The sequence below is a fragment of the Rhincodon typus genome, chromosome 7 (genome assembly GCF_021869965.1).
Source record: "Rhincodon typus isolate 14 chromosome 7, sRhiTyp1.1, whole genome shotgun sequence".
Lineage (NCBI taxonomy): Eukaryota > Metazoa > Chordata > Chondrichthyes > Orectolobiformes > Rhincodontidae > Rhincodon > Rhincodon typus.
In genome coordinates, this window is record NC_063338.1 from 25,554,616 (window position 1) to 25,581,062 (window position 26,447).

Consider the following 26,447-nt stretch of genomic DNA (forward strand, 5'->3'; position numbering starts at 1 on the left):
TCCTTGTTCTTTTTTTTTGTTGTTTTGGCTCCGCTGCCCACGTTACTCTCTACGAGCTAGTGAGCGGCAACTACCGGCAGAGGCAGCCTAACAGAATCGCCGCTTCCTCATGCCTGACGCTTTCAGGAGGGGAGGAGTCCAAGCTTCCTACTCCGACTGCTAACCTCCTCATTCGTTTGCATTCGTGCCGACGCATATTTTACGAGAAAGGGGTTGGGCAGAGGAAGAGGAGGGCACGGGGGTGGAGTATGTGTGTGTGTGTGTGTTCGTGCAGGAAATTATGCGCAGAATTCTAATAAGTCAAAAACGGAACTAAAAATAAGCAAGGCGGGAAATTTCATTTATATTTTCGCCTTCATTTAAAAAAAGCTTATTAGCATTGTAAGTTTTTTTAAGGTTAAAAACATGTAATATTGAGTTAAAGTTAAATGATAAAGTGTTATTGCATTAGAAAATGTACAGTGCTGTGTAAGTTTTTTTATTTCAAAAGCTTAGTTGCATCACAATGCATTAGTCCAAGAAGTGTTAAAGGCTTCTTCCCGGAAAATGGAAAATACCGTTAGAGGATAAGTGTTTTGAGAGAAGATTGAATAATTATTTGAGGACGACTAAGAATCTAATTTTGAGAGTAAATTGTGTGCGGTGGCAATAAAAAGATGACATAGATGGTCATCTGTGGTGGACATGTTCTGTGATTCTAAATAAACTTAAAGGTGATCACATCTCATTTATTGTTTGTTGTCTGCAATTATGTACAGCATCTCTAAACTGCCTTGGTACCTCTTCTCCATCTTCAAAAGCATCTCCCCTTGGTCATCTCTATTTACTTTTCTTAGTACAACTTTGTGAAGTATCTTAGGAAATTTTACTAAGCTGTAACATTAATGTAAGTTTTTGTTCCTTACCAGATGGATTTTGCTTTTACATAAATGTATTCAAAGATATTGGATTCATAAGATAAATGATGAAACTTCAAAATAATTCACAATCCATTTTGCCTGTAGGATTGTGATTTGGATCAATTGAGACTCATAAGGAGAAATAATCTGACTATTGTGAAATAAGAGACTTGTATTTATATAGCAATTTTTGAAACTCCCTGATATTACAAAGCAATTTGAAGCCCATTAAGTACCTATGAAGTACTGTCACTTTTGTAATTTAGGAAACATTGCAATCAATTTGCACTCAGAAAACTCCTACAAGCGGCAGCAACATAAGCTAGAATGAGGCACTGGCTGCTTTGGTGTGGTGTGCCCAGCTTTGAGTTTGAGCCCAGTTTGGGACCCGTGAGCTTCAGCAGTGGTAGCACTGCCGAGATTGGCCCAGCTTGGACTCATGGTGGCGATGATGTTAGTGGAGGCAAGATGGTGCCGAACAGTGGCGACACGGTTCTAGTGGTGGTGGTGGGGCTCCAGGACATGGCTGGGCCCGGGTATCTGACAGTAGAGACGGTGGCGTTCTGGCTGCAGTGATGTGCGGGGACTTGGAGCATCTAAGTATTTGCAGACTGAGGGATGGACTTTGTGACTGTTTTTCTGGCAGCAAGGACTGATGGTGGAGGTGGGGGAGTGATCTGGACATTTCCTTTTGTTTTGGTTGTTTCTTTTATTTCTGCTTGTGTTTTTCTCCTGTGTTTATACTAAAATGGCACTAGAGAATGGTGACTTTGTACATTTTTCCTTGTACTACTGTACCTGAGTATATGTGACAATAAAATCTAAATTTAAAAACAGCAATGTGATAGTGACCAAATTATGCTTATTTTTTAAAATGTCAGTTGAGGGATAAATATTAGCCAGGCCTCCAGGGATAATTCCCCTGTTCTTCATTGAATTAGTTTCAAGGGATCTTTTACATCAACAAAGCAGGCAGATGGGACCTCGGTTTAGCATCATATCCACAAGACATAAAGTTTCAAACAGTGCAATGCTTCGGCAGTTTTGTACTGGAAGTTTCAGTCTTGATTTTTGTGCCCTGGAGTGTAACTTGAACCCAGAACCTAGGCATTTAGAGGAAACAGCACTACAAAATGTATTAGGAAAACAAGTTATGACATTTCAGTTATGTATTCATCTGAATTGACTATTGATTTATAAACCTATTAGCAGAATTTCAGGTTCTATATCAAATTTTCAGTATGTTGCACGTTCTCCTTTTTATCTACATTGTATGTATCACTATGGAGATATCTCTTGTGCATTCCCTTCAATTAATTGACTAAGTCAGGAGAGGAAGAAATTTTTATGCTGGAGATATTTATATTTTACATTTTCATACCTAATTTCCTAGACCACTGTCTCAACAAGAGTTCGTGAAGCAGGCATACTGAAACATGGGAAGGTGAAATTGCCATGGGTTAATTCATGAAACAGAAGTAAAATATGGTTGCTGGAAACTAAAACAAAAATATCTGAAAATACTCTGCAGATTAGGCAGCATTTGTCAGAAATTTAGGGATAGCTGATCTAAAATATTAACTTTGTTTTCTTTCCACCTGATGCAACCTGAGAGGTTCTGTATTTCTAGCATTTTCTATTAACTGATAAAACATTTTATTTTGGGAGCGGGGATAAGGTTCCAGATTTTTGTGCTCCAGGTGAGTGGTTTGAGCGCTGGAAGATGGGTCACCACAACTTTTTGGATCTAATGTTAATACCAAGCAATCAAAAAGAAGCAGAATACTGCAATGTGGATACAAAGAGAGAGAGAAAAAGAAAATGCTGGGAAATAGAATTAATGGTTCAGGTTTTGTGGAACAGCCTATGAGCTAGGAGGATCTATGGTAAGGTCGAACATTTTTAACTTTTCTCAGCCCTGACGAATGGTCACGTATCAGAAACGTTCACTGTCTCTCCATCTTCGCAGATGCCGCCTAAACTTTTTTTTTAAGCATTTTCTGTGCTTAGAGGTTGTGTACACACTGAAAATGCAAAGTCCTGCTTATTGTCGTCCAGCAAGAGAAGGCCATTGATTAAGACTCGGGCGGACCGGCTACAGGAATGTGACCGAGAGAAGCTGGAGTAAGACAACTGAAACTTGGTTGCGTTGAAACCAAGTCCAAAGCTCAAACAAAAACATATTTGTTTAAAATCCCCAAATAGCGAAATGGCCAGGTGTGGACAGAATTGCACCGCCTTGTAGATATTCCGGGGTGTACTTATGTAAATGTGCATATTTCGGTCTGTGTATGAGATAATGTCTCTGTTAGTCCTATCCGTTGGTAACTGCGATGACATGCAACAGGCTTGTTGCAAGTGGTAGTACGGCCTGAGGATGCTGCTGCCGCCGCCACGCCTGCCTCCGGTGGGCTGAAGCCCTCCTTTCCGCCGCCCTTCGTAGTGTCTCGGGCTCGGAGCTGCACACCGCGAGCGGCGGCGGAGACTGCAGGGAGAGAGGCACCGCCTGGCTCTGGCTGCGGACACTCTGCGGGCCTGGTAAGCAGCGCCGTGTTAATGGTCTGATTCATGGAGGGATTGTAGTGACTGAGGGGCCGGATAGCCTCCCCTTCCCTGACCCAGGCGGGCTGTGCTGGGAGGAAGGAAACTGCTTTGCTGCTGGCAGGAAACACGGTGTCCAGCTGTTGTTTTGTATTTGTTTTCTTCATAATCAACTTTCCCTTTTGCTTCTGAACTGCATGTGTATATAGTCACGTTCATCCCTTTCTTCCCGCTAAATCTGCCCAGTTGAAAACGACTTGTTTCTCTCTCTTACCCCATCTCCACTTTTAAGTAAACAAACGTTGATTTATAACAGATAGCCTCTGAAGTACAAAAGGTGAAGGGAAACTTGTCAGAGCGAAATCAAAATGTGGTTGCTGGCCCCTAAAGGGCCCACTGATTCCCTAAAGGCCTCATTGAGCCAGTGGACCTCAGAAAAGGGGCAGATACCAGCAAGGAGCCACCACCCCCTCCAAAGCCTGCTGCCTAAGTCTGTTGAAGGCCACTTTGGCCATGCCGAGGAGCTATCCCACAAGGAGGTGCTCTGATCTGTCCACCCCTTCTTCTCTCAGGGTGCCCATAAATCAGCAGCGTGGGGCAAAAGTGCAACCAGAAAATTAAAAGCAACCCCTTTTTAAAAAAATCAAAACAGTTATTCCAAACAAAAACATGAAAAATTTATTCCCCCAAGTCACAAAAGCTAAATGTGGCCCGTAAATCTACTTTAAATTTAAATTGCATGAGACTACTGCAGGGAACACTCTCCATCCAAGATCCCTGATGGAAAGAAGAGGATTTCCTGATAAAAAGCTGTCCACTGGGTATTTCTGTTGTTAGAAGGTAAAACATTATTCCAAGCTGTATTTGGGTAGTCATCAAAGAGGAAGTGGAAATTGTGCAGCAGTCCATACAGGAAAACACTGTTGTTTTGAAAGATCCCAAGGGAGGTTTTGGTTTCAGGTGCCAATGTCAAATTCCAAACAAAAAGGAATCAGTTCACCTGGAAGCTCACCAGACACTCCAGCCACTTTGACGCCCCACCCCCATGAGTTCCTCAAGTACCGCAGGCTTTAGCTGCGTAGTGGTTGTTAGTCAATGCTGTGACATCCAATTGCACTGGTGTCGTTCAGCCCACTCCTCTGCCATCCAGTACATCAGAGTCTGGCCACGTTAACACCCTAGCCACCACCTGTACCTGAAACCTTGCTAACAGAGAGCCCTGTTCCTGAGCAGCACCTCCCTTATGACAGCTGCCACTTCAACAAACAGTAAACTACAGTAAGAAGGTTGTATTATGCCAGAAGAATTGTATGTTTAGCCAGAGAAACTGGGCCAAAGCACTATGCAGAGCTACCTGCATTTGAACTCAGGATGGCAAATGTCAAATAATTTAAATTCCCCAGTTGCTGTGGATGGATTTGAACTTTCATTTACGAAATGGTACTCTAGCCTTAAATATTGCAAACCCACTTAGATATCTACAATGCTACCATAATCCCTGCAAATTATTTCTTATCTAACTCTTTTGACCCTCTAATCTGTTGAAACCCTTTTTCACTTTGTTCCTCCTTCCTACAATCTCCAACCTTTTAAGACTGAAGTAAGCCGTCACCTAATCTATATAGCTTTGTTTTCAATTTTTGTATTTTACAATATTAATCTTGGTTTTGGGTTTCCCTGCTTAAAAAGAATGCTGATTTAATATTTACAGATTGTCTCTGAATCTCTCCAATACCTAGGTACGGAAGTAGAGAAGTTAATATAACCTGGCGCCATAGTGGAACACCTTTAACAAATTTATTGGATTAATCCTGACTACAGTTTAAAATTTAGCACCTCCAAGTAAACAAAATCTGTACGCAATTTCCTTCTAAAGTTTAGTTTATACCTTTATATCAAAGTCGCAATTTCATTAGTTTAGCTGTCTGAGTGCAACTCCAGTAGGAGACCAGGGAGGTACAAAGGCTGATCAAAGCACTGCAATTTCAATGTTGTTTATCATTTTAATAACGATTAAAATCAGCGCTAAATGTTACTGATATGAACACAGTAGAGATTCAGTATACCTGAAGGGTTTTGCATTACAGAGGTGCAAGACACAATAATAAGAAAACTAGTGAATTATTTTAATTTTTCATTTTGGTGGTTATTGGGGATTATTTTAGTTTCTAGAGTACATTGCCTCCAACTCTGTTTTCTCTGTGCAGAGCTCATATTACTTTATATTTGATTCACGAACATAGTTTTGCTTCACTGGGAGAATGTGAATATGTTTTCAATGAGGAATCTTTTGAGTATCGTCAAACTTTATTTATTGGAATCACATTGAGATGGTAGTTCCATTTTAATTAATATTTATGTTTTCTTTCAGATAAATAATCTCCACATATCTGAAAAGATTCTTCAAAGTAAACTATTTTTGACTGTTCTTGTGGGATTATTCTTCGTTAAAACAGAAAAATAGAATAAATTTGAAAATAGAAAAGGTGGTGAAAATTAAAATTGCAGACAGTAAGTCCTCACTTGATGATGTTTTCATGTTCCTGAAAAAGTGCAACTTTATTCAAACAACTTTAATCAAGTTAGTCTTGCCCATTAAAACTGGTGTAAAAGCTGCAGTTAGTTTCTGTAGGACCTTTCTCATCAGGAAAAAGAATAAAAAAAATTATATCCTGTTGTTGAAATACCAATAACAATTTAGCAATGTAAAGTAACTTGAAAAATTTAAAAATAATAGAAATATCCTAACTTACTAATTACCTCCCACTTGTTGCCTCTCCTGTTCATCATCCATCCTTCTTGCTGAACTCCTGCTTTCCAAATGCGCTGCTCCATGATACTCCCTCTTGCCCACGCTCCTCTCCTTATCTCCTTATCTTAAGTCCTCTCTTTCTCCAATCCTTCCAGCTGCTGTGGATCCTTCCTCCTCATGAACCTAATTCCCTGCTTCTACCACTCACCACTTCCTTCTCCTGAACAGTTAGTGTGAGGGGTCTGGACATAAACAGTGCAAGGCAAAATGTGCGGATTTAACTTGTGGGAATTAACCAAGTCAGAGAGTTGACGCCAAGAGAAAGAGTCAGGGAGCATCACTATCGGTGAACTGGAGGGTTAACATTGAGAAGAGGGGTAAAGGAGTAGAAGAGACAGATACATATTGCCAGTCAAGTCACCCGGTTCAAAACAACCTTAAAATGAAAGTCCTGTTGGTGAAGGCAAATTGGGGTGCCAGTCACTGACCAACATGGAGGAGGAACACTAAAACAGGAATTTACTTCAGCCAACTCATTCCGACACAACTGATTGAAGTCAGCATTAGCAATAAACTAGAGTCACTCTTGGGATGAAAATCATTTCTAGCTTCTATTGCTATAACTAAGCCAACTCTGAAGTAAAATATTTTCTTTTCTGCAGAAATGGAGCAGCCAAGTGTTCGTCTTTGGGTCAAATATGAAACCTTCATTGTTGGGGTATTGCAGATCCCACCTCCTTCAAAATTCAGTATGCACTACCTTCGAAAAATGGCAACATATGTTCGAACAAAGGGAGGAGATGGTAGTTATCCCAGACTTTCTTGGCCTATGTGGAGGCACATTGCTTGTGGAAAATTGCAACTGGCTGAATATTTGGCTTGGCTGTATTTTGAAACATTTGACAGTCTTTTAGAGAGAAGTTCAGAGGAGAGGCTGGAGTGGGCTGAGGCAGTATCTCATTGCAGGTCGGAAGAGGAAATTGACAAACTGAAAAATAAGGTATTGACTTTAATTTTGGTGAATACATCATTTTACTACGCAATAGAAAAATTTAAGTATTACTTAAAAATTCCCTGCAATATACTACTGGCTGGCTTTATGAACTTTGAGTAGTGATTATAAACAACTCTTATCAAGAGCACTGATGAGGTATGCTGGCACATAACCATCTCCATGTAGACCCTAAATTGTGGATGTGCTTTATTAAGAAGGAACCAAGAGAGTGATTTCACATCTATATTAGATTGACAATTATCAATGCAAATCTATTATAGATCCTTCATGATCTCCAAAATCATCAGGTATATTTGTTTAGGAAGCAGCCTTATTAACACTTCATGTCATTTATTCCGTACACAGTTGACATTAGCTTTATGAAACAAAACAAAATATTTAAATGAAATGGCAATGACTAAACACCCCTAATTTAAGAATTTTGACTCCAAACTGTGGCAAGGAATTCAATTTCAATATCAGCCATCACTTTTGGTCAAATTTAAGTTGCCTTCATTCAGTCTTGGGCAGAAAATGGAATAGTGAATCTGAGAAGATAGCTATGGAAACATTTATCCCAATGCAAAAAAAAACTGTATTTGGTGTCCATTGGAGGAGGACCAAAGATTCTGCTGCTGGACATATTTATGATCAAGTGTGCCGCCATGTTAGCTAAAGAACTATAATGAAAGGATGGCACAGTGACATTCAAGTTCACACAAGTTTCACTTGCTTGGTGAGAGTCCCTCCAGGTCTTATTGAAAAATTGTACTTGAAAATCATTCAGTTTAATTAGCACTGTAAATTTCAAGTAGCTTTTCCGTTATAGATATACAGTTGGGTTTGTAAAATATAATTTTCTTTCATCTCTTTAATTCCCTTCTAACTGAATTCTTAAATAAAGTACAAAGCTAGTGATCAAAGATTAACTGTAATCATTCTACCAGCATTTTAAAAAATCTGTAATTTACAATAAATCTGCTATATTGATGTACAATATCCCTAGCTAACCTTTGCATATAACTGCTTCCTCCTTCCACAGTAACCAGATTTTGTACTTAACACAGATTAAAGTTGGTGTATGAGAAACGCCTGGTCTGCATAGAACTGCTGCTTACCACGTGATGCATTTTCTTACTGAACTATCGGGTAGATAGAAGAATTTTTAATTACCATCAGAACCTTCTAATAATGAATTTATCCCAGTGTTTATAACTGAACTATATTATAATATCTCATACATCTTATTGATTATCAATTGTAGATTACATTTAATAAAAAGCACATTTCAGAAGACCTTCATTACAAAAATAGTGCAGGTTAATAATTAATTGGAGATTTTCTAATCTCATCCATCATAATGATTGACAGCTCCATCATTAAGAAAAGAAGTGGCATCATTGGATAAGTATTTTGGGCACAAGGCTAAATAGGGGTAATAAAGAAATCTGGGAAGTCAGATGATATCCTTTTCACTAGGTATGAGGAAATTCAGGAAAAATTAAGGGTATGTCTTCTTGAGGCTATCCAGACTTGTATCTTGATTGAAGAGAAGGCTTTTACAATGGATCTTTTAATGATGTTAGCTTTAAAATGAAAAAGAAATGAAATCAGCAATATGTTTTTGACAAGGCCTCAATGTTAATTCATTAGAATTATTAATAGTAATTTAATAGGTTTTATTGTGAAGTTATTAAAAAGATCGCCTTATATTTTATGCTTTCTATTTTGGTGAGATACTTCATGGGGGCATTTATATATTCTGCAATTTTTAAACAAACACTAAATTGAGCCTTTTTTTTTACCTCCCAGCTGTCAGTAGACACACTGCAGTTCCTGCTGTTTCTGTACGTACAGCAGCTGAACAAAGTTTCTCTTCGAACATCCTTGATTGGAGAGGAATGGCCAAGTCCCAGGTGTCGATCACCTGATCTGGATGGAAAATCTAATTCTCAGAACAGGGTAGGTTTTTGTATGATGAATAAAATGCTGCCTGACTAATGAAAAGAAAGTACACAAACAAGGAAACTGCTTTGATTAATTGTACTAATTTTTAAAAAGCTATTCAATACTCTAGTCTGTGCACAAGCATGACCCTGACCTTCCCCGTAGCCGGTCATTTTAACACAGTGTCCTGATCGCATGCCCACTTTTCTGTCCTTGGCATGCTGCAGTGCTCCAGTGAATCACAATGCAAATTGGAAGAACAACTCATCCTCAGACTAAGCACTTTACAGCCTTCCAGATTTAAGATTAAGTTCAACACCATCAAATTTCTTCCGTTTCTTTTATCTTTACTTGTTACGTTCTCTGTCACCATGTCCTCTCTCCCCTCCTCCCACCCCAGTGGGACTGTCTATTCTTTCAAGTCTGGCAGTTAGACACACCATTGTTATGCTGTTCTCACATTCTGATCACTTAATCTGAACTACCAACATCTTTTCTCTCCCAGCGCTGTATACCACCACCCCATTGCATAAATGCTGCCCTCTCCGCACTTCATTCTGATGACGAGTCATGCAGATTTGAAACGTTAGCTTGCTCTCTCTACATGGATGCTGTCTGACCTGCTGTGATCTCTAACATTTGTTGTTTTCACTACAGATTCCAGCATCTGAAGTACTTTGCTACTTCTACACAGTATAATTCACTTTATTGAACGTGATTTTTTAGTTGATGAGCATAAAATAAGTATGCCAATTCTGCACTCCCCAATCTCAAAACTAATTTGTAAATAATTACAGTGGAGTTTTTGAAATTGCATGGAAAAAAATTAATTATAAATAGGATCATGGTTATAAATCCTGTATTTTTCACAAATGGAGCATGCCAGTTTATTGCTGATATCTCCTATCAGTACCTGATTAAGTGCCAGTCTAGATACATTCTAGTTATATTCAAAAGTTAACATTTTCATGTATTGTAAAATCTCTATTTAGGATTAAGTCAGTTTCTTGCTTATTAAAACATGAATTTGAATGCGTTGTGTTGTGCAAGTTTAAGATGTATTCTTTTAAATCTTCATAAATATAGTTTAATTAGTGGTTTTGAGTTTTAATCTCCATTTTTGTTGCATGTAACAGATAGTCATAAGGCCCATGATGTTTGCCTGTATCACTTCCTCCAGCTGATTTGAATTTTCTCATCAAAAAATCTTAATTATTTTCTATGTCCCAGCCCTGTTAATTATTATCCAAAATGATCTACTCTTGCTTTCCTCATGCTGCAGCTGCCTGTTTTTCTAGAAGTTCACCTAGTTCCACCATAACGACTCTAAAATTCAATGTCCAATCCTGGTCCATTGGCTTAGTTGTTCTGAGAACAAAAAATTTCCAGACATGGTTTTTTCCATGGTTCCTCCATGCATGTGGTAGGTCTTATCCTAACTATCTCAATCAACTCATTGATCTTATCTTTATAAGCTTCTAAATACCTGGATCAGACTGCTTTAATCGCCACATTTCACTAATGGATGCCTATCTGTTGCATCAAGACTTTGTTTATAACTCGGTGCTTTTAGGTTGGAGTTTGGATATGTTGCACTGCCTGGACGTAATTACCTCCCTCTGCTGTAAGTATCTATGGTTCTTAAGATTCAGAATATTCTTCGTGAAGTGGGTGAGCCAGAATGAAAGATATTGAGGTTCTTTTTAAACTTTAACTTTAAGACCTATGTCAATTACAATTATAGATTGGTTCTCTCAAGCTCAATATAAACATTTGCTAGTCCTGATTAGTTCTAATTCCCATTTCAGGTGCAGATTTCAAAATTTTTAAAGAATTTATTAAATTTATTGTAATGTGTACAAAAGAAATAATACTTGATAAAAGCAGTGGTTTTCAGCTGATCCAGCTTGTAGTACCGGTTGACTAAGCACATAGGTTCTGTTCTATTGATTGAAGTTTCTCTCCTGTCTTCAGTGTTTCCTTGTATGTTGTACACATCAGAAGCACCGTCTGTTAATCCTTGTTGGCCTCTTCTCCTGTTCATGATCAGAGATACCCCAAATTTTCATTAACTTATTAGTGTAGCACTGTCATTTTTGAATTGGCAAATAAATCAGCGCAATTCCTCGTTAGTTTCTTTAAAAGTAATGTTAATTTTGGTGACATTACTTCTTACTATCATCTGATTCATTCTTTGACATGCTAATCACTTTGTAAGATGATTTTCCTTCTCCTAGCTTACTAACTCCATAGAATTTCAGCAGGATAAGATCACACCAGTAGAACAATGTATATATCTGCCTTTTTTTATTTGTTCATGGGATGAGAATGTCGATGGCTGGCCAGCATTTATTGCCCATCCTAGTTGCCCTTGAGAAGGTGGTGGTAAGGTGCCTTCTTGAATTGCTGCAGTCTACTTGTTGTGGTTTGATCCACAATGCCATTAGGAATTGAATTCCAGGATTTTGACCCAACCTAGAACATGTAGTGCCAACTCCCAGCAATTTACTATTATACTAGATGTCCCAACTCATATCTCAGAATGTTCTTCAAAACCTATCAATATCCTTTAACTAGAAGAACTGCATGTGACTCCACAACAACCATAGATACCTAAAACAAACTAAAGCTTCAAATAACCATACAAATGTAACGTACATAGACCTGTTGCATACTTCCTAAGTTACAAAATTAAACATTTTAGTCATCTAGACTCAAAATGTTAGCTTGCTTTCTCTCCATGAATGCTGTTGACCCGCTGTGGTTTCCAGCATTTTTGTTTTCAGTAAACATTTTAAAACATAGTTGTGTCTTTGAGTAAAAATTACATAAACTTCAAAATTTCTTTCATATTTGTTAACCTAAGCCATAAAAGTAACCACAAAACCATAAACCAATGACTTTAGTTTTTATCTGGGCCAAATGACTTTCTTCCTTACATAAAGTGTTTACAACTAACGTGCTCAACAAAATATAATTTAGTTCCCTGCTTGCTAAATCAAGTCAATATTTTTAATTGTTGAAAAATTACTCAATCTTACAAAATCTGGACACAAACCCTAAATGAAGGAAAATTCTTGTAAAACCCATTATGATGGTCCTAATTTTACTTTTATTCATTCATGAGATGTGGGTGTTGCTGGCTGGAAGCTGGCATTCATTGCCTTCCCTAGTTGCCCATGAGAAGATGGTGTACTGCCTTTTTGAACTGCTGCAGTCCATTTATTGGACAGCCACAATGCTATTAGGGAGGAAGTACCAGGATTTTGACCTGGAGTCACTGAAAGAATGGAAGAAAGAATATTTCCAAGTCAGGATGCCCTTGTCCTTCTAGATGGTAGTAGTCGTAGGTGCTGTCCAAGATGCCTTGCTGAAATCCTGTGGATCATCTTGGAGGTAGTACACTCTGCTGCTACTGTGCCCTGGTAGTGGATGGAGTGAATGTTTTGTGGATGTGGGCTAATTGTGTGGGCTGCTTTTTCCTGGATGGTGTAAAGCTTCTCAAGTGTTGTTGGAGCTGCACTCACCCAGGCAAATTGGCATCCAGGCATCCACTCCCGACTTGTGTTTTGCAGTTGATGGGTACGCTTTGCGGAGACAGCAGTTAACTGCTGCAGGAAGCCTAGTCTCTGGCATAGTCTTGTACCACTGTATTTATGTGCCTAATCAGTTCCTGGTTAATGGTAGCCTCTAGAACATTGATAGTGGGGGATTCAGTTATGATAATATTATTAAATGTCAAAGGGCGATGGTTAGATTCTCTCTTCTTGGAGATGCTCATGCTCTGGCATTGTTTGGCACAAATGTTACTTGGCACTTATTTGCCCAAACCTGGATGTTATCCAAGTCTTGTATTCGGAGATGGAATGTTACAATATTTGAGGAGTCGTGAACAGTGCTGAACAATATGCAATCGTCAGCAAATGTCTCCAGTTCTGACCTTATGATGGAGGGAAGGTCATCGATGAAGCAGGTGAAGATGGCTGGGCTTATGATATTACTCTGAGAAACTCCTGCAGAGATGTCCTAGAGCTGAGAAGACTAACCTCCAGCAACCAGAACCTTCTTCCTTTGATGCTAGGTATGATTCCAGTCAGTTGAGAGTTTTCATCCTGGTTCCCGTTGATTCTAGGTTTTGCTAGGGCTGGCTGATTCCACATAGATAAATGCAGTCTTGATGTTGAGAGCAATCACTCTATGCTCACCTCTGGATTTAAGCTCTTTTGCCTGTCTTTGATCCAAAGCTGTAATGAGACCAGGAGAAGAATGCATCTGGCAGAACGCAAACTGAACATGAATAAGAAGTTATTGCCAAGGAAGACTGCTTGATAGCACAGTTTTTCCATCACTTTTTATGACTGGTGGAGTGGACAAATGGGGTGACCATTGGCCAAGTTGACCTGTTTTTTTGTGTAGAACGCATAGGCTGCCCAATTTTCCACATTTGTCTAGTAGTTGACAAGTTTGTTGCTGTACTGAAACAGATTGACTAGGGGCATGTCTTCAGTACTATTGTTGGAATAGGCTGATGGGGCCCATAGCCTCTACAGTTCTCAGTGTCTTCAGCAGTTTCTTTGTATCCTGTGGAGGAGTTGAATTTGGCTGAAGACAGGCATCTGTGAGGCTGGGAACCTCCAGAGGAGCTGTAATTTATCATCTGCTTGGCACTTCTGTTTGAAGTTTGTTGTAAATACTTCAGTATTATCTTTTGCACTAATGGGTTGACTCCCCCATCTTGAAGATGGGGATATATATGGACCTTCCTCCTCCAGTGAGTTGCTTAAATTTCCACCATCATTCACAACTGCATGTTTCAGGACTGCAGAACTTAGATCTGATCTATTGGTTCTGGAATCATTTAGCCCTCACTGTTTCTTGCTGCCTGTGCTGTCTGACATGCCATCAGTCCTGTGTTGTAGCTTTGTCAGGTTGGTGCCTCATTTTTGGGAATGCTTAGTGTTGCTTCTTGCAGCTTTACTGAATCAGGGTTGATTGCCTGGCTTAATGGTAATGGTAGAATGGGGCTATATTGAGCCATGAAGTAGCAGATTGTGTTTGAGAACAATATTGCTAATGGCCTACAGTGCCTCAGATACTCTGTCTTGAGTTCCTAGATCAGTTGAAAGTTTATCCTATTTTTGCACATTGATAACACTTTACACCAAATGGATGGAATCCTCATTGTGAAGATGGGATTTTGTCTCCACAAGGATTGTGTGGTGGTTACTCATAGTTTGGCTCTTACTAATATACCATGGGCCGATGCACCTGCAACAGGCAGATTGGTGAGGATAGGATGAATGTCGAATATGTTTTTTCTGTCTTGTTGGCTCCTTTGCCACTGACCATGGACCAAGTCGAGCAACTATGTGCTTTAGGACTTGACAAGCTCCAGCAGTGCTGTTGCTGACCCACTCCTGTTAGTGGACATTGAACTTCCCCACCCAGAGTACATTTTGCCACCCCTGTCACTTGGTGTTTCCTCCAAGTGGTATTCAACATGGAGGAACAGTGATTCATCAGCTGCAGAGGGTCATACATGGTATTCAGCCCGATGCTTTGACATATCATGAGGCTTGGAGTCAATGTTGAAGATTCCCAGAGCAACTCTCCCCTCTGTGTGTTTGCCACTGTGCCACCACCTCTGTTCAGTCTGTATTCCTGGTGGGACAGGGATGGCAATGGTGTTATTTGGGACATTATCTGTAACGTATGATTCCATGAGTAGTTCAGTGTCAAACTATTGTTTGACTAGTCTGTGACCAACCCCAAATGTTTGTCAGGAAGACTTTGTAGATTTGATAGGGCTGAGTTTGCTGTCGTTTCCGGGTAGTTTGTCTGGTTTAATTCCTTTTTGATATATTTTAGTGGCTTCAGTGGGATTTCTTTTAAGTGGTTTGTTGGACGATTTCAGAGGCCAGTTAAGAGCCAACCACGTTGTTGTGGGTCTGGAGTCACATGTAGGCCAGACCTGTTAATCGTTGCCAGATGGGTTTTTACAGTAATCGACAATTGTCGTCGTTAGACTTTTAATTCCATTTTATTATTGCACCATCTGTCATAGTGGGATTTGAACCTGGGTCTCCAGAACATTACCTTGGTATCTGGATTACTAGACCATCAACAATGCCACTACACTATCGACTCCCTATTTTCTTATCTATTTATCTACAAGTGGCTCACCCAAGCCAAACCAAGAATGTTTGCTGAGAAGATTTGATGGAGCAACGAGTGCTCACTGTCACAGCTTTTCCCCCATTTTAACTTGCACCCACCCATGTTGTATTCTGTGCCCCCAATTAAGTGCACTTAACTAAACATGAAGTTATTAGCTTATATTGAAAGCTGTTTACAAAAATATATGCCAGTCTATACAAATTTTTCTTATCCTTTTTCTTGATTTTTCTGTACAATTTGGTGTCATTACATTTGGCAATTATGGCATTCTGACGAAGGCTCACTGGAGCTGAAACATTAACTTTGCTTTCTCTTCACACATGCTGCTAGACCTGCTGAGTTTTTCAGCAATTTCTGAAATTATAAACACAGTGTTCTCCTTCAGATTTCTAATGAGTACTTAAAGGAAGCAAAAGGACGATGTAGCAAGACACCTTGAACACCCTGCTTATGATAGAATTTGATTAGAAAACCTGGATATTTAAAAGTACCCTTTGTCTTCTGTCTTATGGCCAGTTTTAGTTCCTATTCTGCTCTCACAATGTGAAGCCTAATTTTGGCACATGATATCATGATTTATCAAACATTCATTGGTGTACATAGAAACAATACATTTGAGTTGTTTTTCTAGTCATTGAGGAGGAGAGTATCTGTGTTTGGAAATGCTATCATTTTTCAACGTTTCCTAAAGTCAGACAAATACTTTCAGGTCAGGTGCCACTGGCCTGTTAGTCAGTTTGTTCTACTCCGTATAGTAATTGTTCTGAAAAAACTTAATCTTCTTGAAATAATGTTTTTTGTTTGTTCCGTCAATCTTTACAGCCAATTTTTAAGTTCAAACATAAATTGATCTGCACCAAATTACTTGATTATGCTTTGAAATGTTTTCTCAGTTGCAGCCAGTGATAATTTCTATTGTTAGTTTTTTACTCAAATATTTTACGTGATATAAATAATCCAGTACTGAATGTTTCATAATAAATTGTTGAAAATTGACATTTTGTCTTTGTACAATCCAGAATATGGATGACCACAACCATCTGGCATTTGTTCTGAACCACTTGTCAGAGTTGTTGGAGCTTCTCCTAGACCCTGAACAACTCACTGCTTCATACCACACAACCCATGACAGTATGATATCTGTAGAAGCAGTTAAAGCATTGAACTTCCTCATTGAAGGAAGTGTTGGTCAGAATGAAGTAATTTATCCTGTACACGAACTGGCTCTCTGGCAACCAATTCTAGGCACATCTGGCTACTCCAGACTTTCCAAGATGTTCTGTTTCCATAAACTACAGAGCTGGTTGAGAAGTGTGCTGGGACCAAATCCATTTGGTACTGCAGTCTGCTTTCGAAAAGGGAAGAAACTGGCATGGGCGCAACAAGGTAATTTAACTGGACTAGATCTTGAAAGCAAAAGCTGTAGAACTCATTGAAATCTGAGTTTCAATTACTTCAAGTCAGCAAAAATATTTACGACAAGGAACTGTATGCAAAACAACTTGTGGTGGATGTTGGCATGTAGGACCTGAATACGAAGTGTAGATTCTGTTCTTTTTCCTGAAGTTCAGGTACATTTCATACAGTTTCTCACTGGCCCATTAAAAATAGTTATTCCATTCAAATATTACCACAAGACTTTTGCTACATATTCCTGAAAACACTTCCTGTATTGTCAAGGCTGGCAGGATTTATTTTTCCATTTTTTTACTCTTTTTATTCCCTGCCCCGCTCTCATTAATATACACCATCATACTAAGGAAGTGAAAACAATAAATCATTCTGAAGAATTTGCTGATAAGCAAGTTTGTGGGAGCTGTCCAAAGTGACGACTGTTTTTTTAACTACTTTTGGCTTAATGGGTGCACTTTCTGCCCTCTGCCCAAAAGCACTCTTTAACATCTTCTGAAAATTGGAAATATCATTTAAGGTGATAATTAGGATCTGTGATTCCCAGTTGCTCCATTGTCCAATATATTATATAATCGACAGCCTTCCTGGTCTTTCAAAAAGAGACCAGTTATACAATCGGTGGGGTGGAGAAAAGACACTATTATGAGGGCTATCTAAAGTAGATCATATAAGCACTGCATTTCTTCTCACACCCCTTGGACTTTAGTTTATGGTGATAGGTCTTCTGTTGAGCAAATTGACTCAATTAATGCATTTCAACAATTTAAGCTAATGATATATAATTTCCCTTTTTGAATTGTTAAAGTCCAATTTTAGCTGTGTTACTCTTAACTTAATCCAAATTAATTCACTTAGGATTGGGTACTTTGAGTCATTGATCTATGAAACATAATTTGAACAATGCCAAAAGCTGCCAAAATGCACATCACTAGAACTTACTTGAGTAGCCAGCAGGTTTGAAAACAGTAATATTTTAGATTTGGAAGAAAATAATTTTGGAATTGTTTTGGCAAATGTTAAGATGCCTTACATATTGACATGGTATTAGTTTTTTTCAACTCTGAAGGAAAAGCTGCCGCACTGAATAAAGGTATCACTTAGCATTATCATTTAGTCGTTTGCTTTGTCTCCAGCACCACCTTAATTTTAATTTTCTGTAATTATCTCTCTGCCTCATTTAATCAGATTACCCTTCGCTGGTTATTCATCTGTTGACACTTTAGTCACACCGTCTGACACTTTGGATCACCTGCAGGGACTTATTATTCGACACTCCACTCATACCATTTGTATGATCTTTTGATCTCTCTGCCCATAAATTCTGTGTGCTTCTCTTTCACTTCAGCTGACGAAGGGGCTACCATCTGAAAGCTTGTGATTTCAAATAAACTTGTTGGACTATAACCTGGTGTCGTGTGACTTTGTCCATCCCCGTCCAACACTGGCACTTCCACGTCATTTTACAGCGCTGGGGTCAAAATGTCCTTTGTTTTTAAGGGGATTCTTTAGAAAGACTTTTTTTTTCAAGGTTTACTATTTGGTTTTTGGGAGTACTTTTTCACTAACTCATTTAGTAGCCTTCTCCTCCCCTCTTGCAGCCCTGCACTCCTCTGGCAGTTACCTCACATCTCCAAAGCTTGATCCATCCTCTTCAAACCATCCTGCAATTGCTTTCTCTTTGTACCCTTGCCCTCCTCTGGTTTATGCGCCCACTCTGGACCCAGCAGACAGAACTCCTACATTTAATGAAAGGCCTTTCTGGCCACTACAGAAGGTCCTGCCTCCTGGCTAGGAGGTTGCTCTTAGCTTCTCCAAATGACGCACTCCAACAACAAGTTGCACATCCCAAACCTGTGACCTACCTTTTAGACAGACAAAGGTAGCAAGTATTTAACACCATCAGTTCCAAGTCACACAGCATTTTGACTCGGATAAAATTTGCCTTTCCTTCATTGTTGCTAAGTTTTCTCTGTTACATTTCAACTCATTTATGGTAGACTTAATTATTAGATCTGTAATTTAGATTGTGCTGTTGACTCTGCTCTTATGGGTTTGCTCCAGCCAGCCACCTATTTTTGATATTCAGACTTCTAACAATGTAGACAATATTACTGAGCTACTTTCTCTGTTTCTCAGTTGAAGGTACGACAAAAAGGGCAAAGATTGCATGCAATATTTATACAGCACCTAAAGGCCACAAGGTGGTGGTAATGACACAAGTGTACAAGCAAACCCTGGCTAAGAGCTCAGATCATCTAGTTGGAGCTCACATTAAAATTCATCGCTGCAATGACTGCTATATATATCTCTTATCTCCTTTAAGGTGAGATTTACATTTACAGAAGGAAAAAAAATGAGGATTTGATATTACTTTTAAACTGAAAAATAAAGCTGACAATTAATAATTTTATTCATAATATCAATATATGTTTATTTCTGTGTGAAAATCTAGATTTTCTTTAGGTTTTTCAGTAAGGTTTGAATGATCTAGATTGTGCAAAATAAAATCACTATGCTGTGTGCTTATCTTCAGGCAATTATGTCATTCCTTCACTGTAGGAGGAACTTTGTACTATTTTTGTGTTACCAAGAAGTATTAACTTTAAGTAGACTGTCTGTAAAAAGCAACAGTTTCTATTTATATAGCACCTTTAATGTATTAAAATGCTCTTACACGTTCAATAGAGCAGCATAAAACAGACTATGGCACTGAGTCACATGACATTGTTGGGCAGATGACAAAGAGTGTTGTATAGGAGGAAATAAGGTAGATAGGAAATTCCTGAGCTTCGAACCTTAGGAATTGAACATACGCCCCCAGTAGTTAAATTTGGGACTGCTCAAGAGGTCAGAGTTTGGTAAGCGCACATCCCAAAGGGTTGTGGTCTTGGAGGAGATTACGGAGATAGGAAGGGCAAGGTCACAGAGGGATTGAGAAAAGAGGATGAGAATCTTAAAATCAAGACATTGTGTGACATTGAGATCAGGCTTGATAGATAAATGAGACTTTTGCAAGTTAAGACATGAGTTGTACAATCTTGGATAACGGGCTCACAATGCAAAAGAATGAAGGATCAGTCAGGATTGTAGTGGAATATTCAAGTCTAGGTGTAACTAAGGCATGAGTGAGGATTTTTGTAGCAGACGAGTTATGGCAGAAACAAAGTCAGCTATTATTATGGATGTGGTAATAAGCAGTCCGAGCGATGGCACAAATGTGATCAGAAGCTTGGTTCAGGGTCACCTATGACATCAAGTTTGCAAACAGTCTGACTTGGTCTTGGACAGTTGTTAGAGAGAAGAATGGAGTTGCTAAATAAGGAATAGAATTTGAAGTGGTCGTGGAGACAGTTTACCTGACATGTAATTGGAGGAAATTTCTGCTTGTAGATGTCATAACAGTCCACTAATTTAGCAACGTTTGAGTCATCGGGAAAACTGATAGTACATAGAGCTGGTTTTGGTAGTTTGTATGTCAAACTATTGGTACAGCTTTGAAGCTGAGGGGCAGCACATATATAAAATATAGGAGAGGGCAAATGATAGAGCAGGAAGTGAAACTATTGTAACTGATACTTTGGCTGCCATGAGATGAATAAGAATAGAACCAGACAAGAGCACTCGAACCTAGGTAGATAATAGCGGAAAGGAGGGTTGTGGGTTTAGGTAAATACTAGAGACAGCTTGAGAAGGACAAGGAGATATGGTTTCCCTCTGTGATAGTCAGGTAAGACTCTCCAGGAATCTAAGGTGAATAAGCTACACTGTGCAATGAATTGAAGTGCGAACATGTTGCAGCTTGAAATCACACAATTTAGGTTTGTGCCTGTCCTTGTGATTCCCCTCACTCTGACTCACTGACACCTGGTTTGACTGGTGGAGACATGTAGTGGAGTCCAAACATTTTCCCTCAGGAATGCATACATTTCAACTGACTGCTCATTGGTAAGGGTCTTGGATTGAATTAGTTGCTCAAACTCAAGACAAAAAGTGGTGCATTAAAGCAGGTTTTCAGATCTTTAGTAAGGGAAGAAGAAAATCTAGTTTGAATAAGTAAGTACATATAAAGAATTTTTGTACGTCTATATTTTCTTTATGTAATTTGCTTTCTCGTTGCAGGTCTGTCAGTATTGAGAAGTGCCGAAATACAACCTTTGTTCTCGGTCCTGTTCAAACAACCATCCACATCCATAGCTGCGATGATGTGAAAGTAATAGCTATCTGCCACAGACTTTCAGTCTCATCATCATCTTCATGTACTTTTCACTGTCTCACACCCACCAATCCTCTAATCATGTCTGGAAACATGAGCTTAACATTTGCTCCGTACCATACTTACTATCCATTGTTGGAGGATCACATGGCAAAGACAGGGATAGCCACGATCCCCAATTACTGGAATAAACCATTGTGTATTGGTGTGGACAACAATGAAATGCCTGTCTATCAGCTGCTATCCCCCAGAGAATTTCATCTGTTTGTGATCCCGTTTGAAATAGAGGGTGATACGATGGAAATCCCTGGAGGACTACCACCACAATATGAAAAGGCTGTAAGACAGAGAGAGCAGAAGATTCAGAATTGGCAGAAGACTATTAAGGAGGCTGGGCTTAGCAAGTTAGTAAATTTACACTGAAAATGCTGAGATTACTGCTTTTCTACCATCTCCTTTCTTGAAGGCATTAACCTTGTGGGTATGATATTATGTATGCCAAGAGCACTCCTTATTGTTGCTTAGACAACTGTTTTGCATATGTGAATCAAAGACAGTAATCTTTCAAAATATTTTGTCTGTGGAGTCATCTGAACTAACCCATATTCTAGCTTGGTGTTCACACTTGCAATCAAGAGTTGGATCCTCACTGATGTTTGTTTTTTGTCCTCCCTGGCCACCTAGGGACAGTGAGGCTGTTTGTAATGCCTAACCTGTCATTCCAGCTGAGATCAGCTATTTCACTGCGAAATGCTATTGATCTGAAACGTACAAATCAGTGTAGCTTGGTAAAAGATACAGGGGGTTATTTGTTCACTGCACCTTATGATACTCTTATCCCTTTCAGTTCTGACAAGGATCAGAATATCCATAGTGGCAACATCACACCGAAATCTATTTCAGATTCACCCTTGACCTGGAGGGAATAACCCAGTTTCATTTGGAATGAGGAAAGATGTTACTGTTGCCTTCAGTGTCATGAACTAAGGAAGAGAGAATGTTGGTATGCTTTCCCACTTCTGACTGCTGTACAATGAGCCTGTTGTATTTTACCTGAAATTGGTAAATGATCATGGGCCTTATAGTAAAATACCGCCTGTGGACTGGCAAGCCCATCTCCCTGGAATGGTCCTAGATTCACTAGTGTCATTTTTTGGTAAATCTCCTGTTGTAAAGATTCATTTTAAAATTTAAACTATACATGTATATTACCAATTTAGGTGGGTTGTCCACTACAGTATATATACTAGTTACAGACATTCTTGTAAATTGTAGCTTCGCAACTTGTAGGGTCAGTTGTCTAATCTTTTTGTATAAACATCCATCTCACAAATGGTAAGAATTGTTCTCCATACTGGCAGCACCTATAAAGTAATTACATCACCTCTCAATACTTTTTTATGTAAATAATGGATGCCATGAGATAAATATAGAATCATCAGAACTTCAGAATGCTATTATCATTATTCTAGCCTCCTAGCCCTTCAAAAAGCTTTTCACCTAGTAATCATTCTCAGGTAACCATTCTATAGTTTATCTGTCTAGTTATATGAAGCATCAAATGCTTGTATTCTTGTATTCCTTCCTAAGAAGCGCTGTGTTAACAGGGCATGGAACTGCACAATAAAATTTGTAATGGGAGATCTTTGGACCATTTGGACTTGGATGCTGACAATGGAGCTTTGTATGCCTACTGCATTGCACCAACATGATAGTGAAGGTGGCAAATTATTGAGTTTCTGGTATGTTAAGTATGGAGGATGTTAAGTGTACATCCACCTGCTTCAACAATAAAAAATAAATTTAAATTCAAGAGTGTAAATAAATTATATTCCTACTAGAAAATGGCATGAATTTGTTTTAAGTGATTGGAAAATGCATTTTAACTTTTTATTCTTTTCATGGTGGAAGGCAGCTATAAAGTACATAATCTCCGAAGATGGTACAGTAGCACAACTTTAGTTTTGATTCACATAAAACTTCAAATTTGCAGGTGGGCAAAAGCGATAGAACGAAGGGATTTTCTTGTTGATCAGTTGCTGAACTTGCAGAAACTGAACAGATTCTTTGTTTCTGGCTAATGGATTTATTCTGGTTGAAGGTTTAAAATGTTTTCAGAAGTTTGCTGACATTTTGACTGCTGTCTTCCAGGGAACAACGCAAACTGTTTCAAAACATAGTGGAGCAGGAGTTCTGTGAATGGCTTGATCAAACTGGACATCGTCAGCAACTGGACAGTCTCATCCCAGCTCCTCCTTCCTCAAAACACACTATGTGTTGATGATTAAGAAGTTGTTTGGGGATTATACTTATCACTATAATTGAACCAAATGTGAGCTCCTGTTATTGCATGTCTTTCCAATGTACTTTTTTGTGAGTCTTTGTCATTCAATTGTGGTTAAACTACGCTTTTCACAAAGATGTTTTACAAGAAATTTATGGCACACATTTGAGACATTAGTGCCATTACTGTATTCCAAATAGCTTTACATTAAACTTTGTAACTGGGTCAACTAGGATAGTCTTATAATTAGATTTTGTTCAAGATACATTTCACTTTTGTTCTTAGCACCAATATAATGGCGATTTATACAGTCTTTTAAAAAAAAATCATTCATGCAAAATAGTTTTATGACTGGCTGTAATGAAAATTCATTTTCCATACAAGGAGCTTGACCTCTCACTGTGGATGTAGCTTTAAAGCCAGGGAGATAGAGAAATATTCCCATTTATTAGAAATGTGTGTGTCTCTCTTCTTCCCCTATCTTCTAACATCACCAACCCCCTTCCCCACCAAAACCATCTCTTCCTCACTTCTGCTGGCAGTTTCAAAAGCTTTAACTGTGTTCCTAACACAATTGGGATCTTTAATACATCTCAAAATTTATTTCCTTAATCTTCTCAACATTCTCAAGGGCAACGAAGAATGGGCAATAAATGTTGGCCTAGCCAGCAATGCCCACATCCCACAAGTGAATTGTTTTAAAAAAAGAGTTTTTGTGGCCGAATAAAAACTTTCAGTTCTGCCTTGTGTTTCTTTTTGTTTAAGTCCAAGTGATTTAAGATCCCAAATGATTTATCACTCCAGCCTCTGTTACTACACGAAGTGATTTAAGTTGCTGGTCCAACAGGGGAGCACCTTTGAAATTAAGGATTTTGAAAATGAAATTTGTTCAATTATCTTGAATTAAACATTACATCCATTTTGTCTAAGTCTTAAACTGTAACAGTTGATTTGTTGCAGTAATTTTACTACTTTTGGGAATATTTGTATTATCCATGATGAATAACATTCTGTAAATACTCATATGGAATAATATGAAAAATAATATATCCTTTAATACTAATTGGATAATAAATTTATCTTTTCAACCAATTAACAACTAAAATGTTGAATCCCAAATGCATTGTGTTCCTCTGGTTTGTTGTGCATTAAATTAAACATGGCTTTAGATTAATAATATTTTTGTTCATTTTTTAAAATTTCTATTCTGGGAAAGGTGGAATTTTTAAAAAAATTGTGGAGTTAATATTTTGTAATTTTGTTGTTTTGATTTTAAGCTATCTCCATCTTCCTGAGAACGTAAAATTTTCTCATATTTCTGCAAGTGGTATTGGTCAGCTAAGTAAAGCCACAGTCCAAAGAGTTCTGTCTATTAAATATTTCACTAGAGGGAAATGTTTGCCTTCAGTTGGCATCTCCCTGCAGATATATAAATCCAGATATCACTCCTGCCATGCCAGGAATAAGTCTGGTAAACCTTCATTGTGCTGTCTCCAGAGCAGTGCATCCTATCTCAAATAAAGGGATCAAAACTGCACAGTATACCCCAGATGTACTCTCACCAAGGCCCTGTGCAAATGCAACAAGGTATTACTGCGACAACAAGGTGCAGGGCTGGATGAACACAGCAGGCCAAGCAGCATCATAGGAGCAGAGAGGCTGACGTTTCGGGCCTAGACCCTTCATCAGAAAAGGGGGAGGGGAAGGGGGTTTTGAAATAAATAGGGAGAGAGTGGGAGGCGGATAGAGGAGTGCAGTGGGAGAGACTGTACTTGAATCGTTTGCTGTGAAGGCCAGCACACCATTTGCTGCCTTCACCACCTGCTGCGACTGCATGCTTACTTTCAGCAACTGATATACAACGACACCCAGGTCTCATTGCACCTCCCCACTTTCCCAATCTATCACTATTCAGGTAGTAATCTACATTGCTGTTTTTGCTACCAAAGTGGATAACTTCACACTTACTGTAAATTAACTATTGCATAGGTTATGAGTGTGCGCATGCTGTCATGTAGTGTACACAAAATCCTGGGAGATGTGTTCAGATTCAGAATTGCAAAAGGTGGAATCAATGCCAGTTACTCTGTAGAGAGGCTACAGAGCTTTTTTCTTTATATATAGTTTCCTGGCAGACACCCATGAAATATTGTTGCAGCAATCAACACATATGGACTTTGGCCAACAGAAATTTGTGACAGAGGAAATTCACAATGAGTTTTGGAGGCAGAGAAATGTTGTGCAACATAGTAACAGGCTGGAGTGATAAAATGGTGTATATCCAATCAGACCATCTTCATTTGAAATACAACTGCTTTCCTCTTCCACCCCATCCCCAGTTCACTGCTTACATTAAGGAAAATCTAAATTCTTCCATCACGTCAAGCAATACTTATATGTTATAATTTGTCCATTGCCTAAATTGGTTGTGTTAGGAATAGGCAGAAGAATGGAACATTAGCAGATACATACATTCTCCCAAAGGGGCAGATGAATAAAGGGCATTAAAGAGGAAGGCATACCTCGAAACATTGAAAGAATGAACTCGAGTTAACATTTAAAGGAGTATGCTCTTTGACCACCAAATCAGGTATTTTTCATGTCTTAGGAACCTTTTGTTTCTTGGTGACCATATTTAATGTTTAATAATATCCCACTTAAAACACATCAGTCACGAGAATTTGGTTAAGGAAAGTTAATTCATAAGAATCTTTTTAAAACAGACAGATGTAACACAGTTACCTCAAGCCTTTGTCAACTGAGCACTGTCAGAAATTTGCAAACTAAATAAGGATCTGTGAAATAAAAATAGGCATGAATCTATTTTTGATCATTAGCTGCAACGTAATGTAAGAACTAACCTGACAAAAGCTGTTATTTATTCCGCATTGTGTTCTATTTTTTCACCCTTTCTTGAAGATGTTGACTTTCTTACAAAATAAAATTCCACTGTCTTTCAGTATTTCACAAGGTTCTTGTTCTAGCACTGCTAAGCTTGACCCTGTCCCATTTGGGGACGAATAGTTAGAACTTGTTAAAGTTATTTATCAGGATACTGCAGTGGTCAATAGATTGTCTTTACAATGTCCTAGTGGTAAATAAAACAAAGAATAGAATGCATTTTGTCAGCTCCTTGCAGTTAAAGAAACTGAACCCTACCCCCACTGCCCTGGTCTCCAAGGCCAATTCTTTTGTCTGCTGAAGATAAGTAACTCCCCACAGACCAA

At 38.7% G+C, this 26,447-nt stretch overlaps 1 protein-coding gene across 6 annotated transcripts; it reads left to right on the forward strand.

Moving 5' to 3' along the window:
• The first annotated feature begins 2,777 nt into the window (after positions 1-2,777).
• Positions 2,778-26,136, forward strand: tbccd1 (TBCC domain containing 1). Of its 6 annotated transcripts, none has more exons than XM_048599315.1 (8): positions 2,779-3,116; positions 5,812-5,951; positions 6,855-7,192; positions 8,999-9,148; positions 16,330-16,696; positions 18,860-19,046; positions 20,843-21,340; positions 23,088-26,136. In XM_048599315.1, exons 3-8 carry the CDS (start codon positions 6,857-6,859, stop codon positions 23,215-23,217), a joined length of 1,668 nt encoding a protein of 555 aa, XP_048455272.1. In that variant the 5' UTR covers positions 2,779-3,116; positions 5,812-5,951; positions 6,855-6,856; the 3' UTR covers positions 23,218-26,136. The 6 variants fall into 6 exon arrangements, with proteins under 6 accessions (XP_048455274.1, XP_020372388.2, XP_048455272.1 ...); XM_048599313.1 differs by lacking the exon at positions 2,779-3,116 and adding an exon at positions 3,197-3,437; XM_048599316.1 differs by lacking the exon at positions 2,779-3,116 and adding an exon at positions 4,266-4,280.
• The last annotated feature ends 311 nt before the right edge of the window (positions 26,137-26,447 follow it).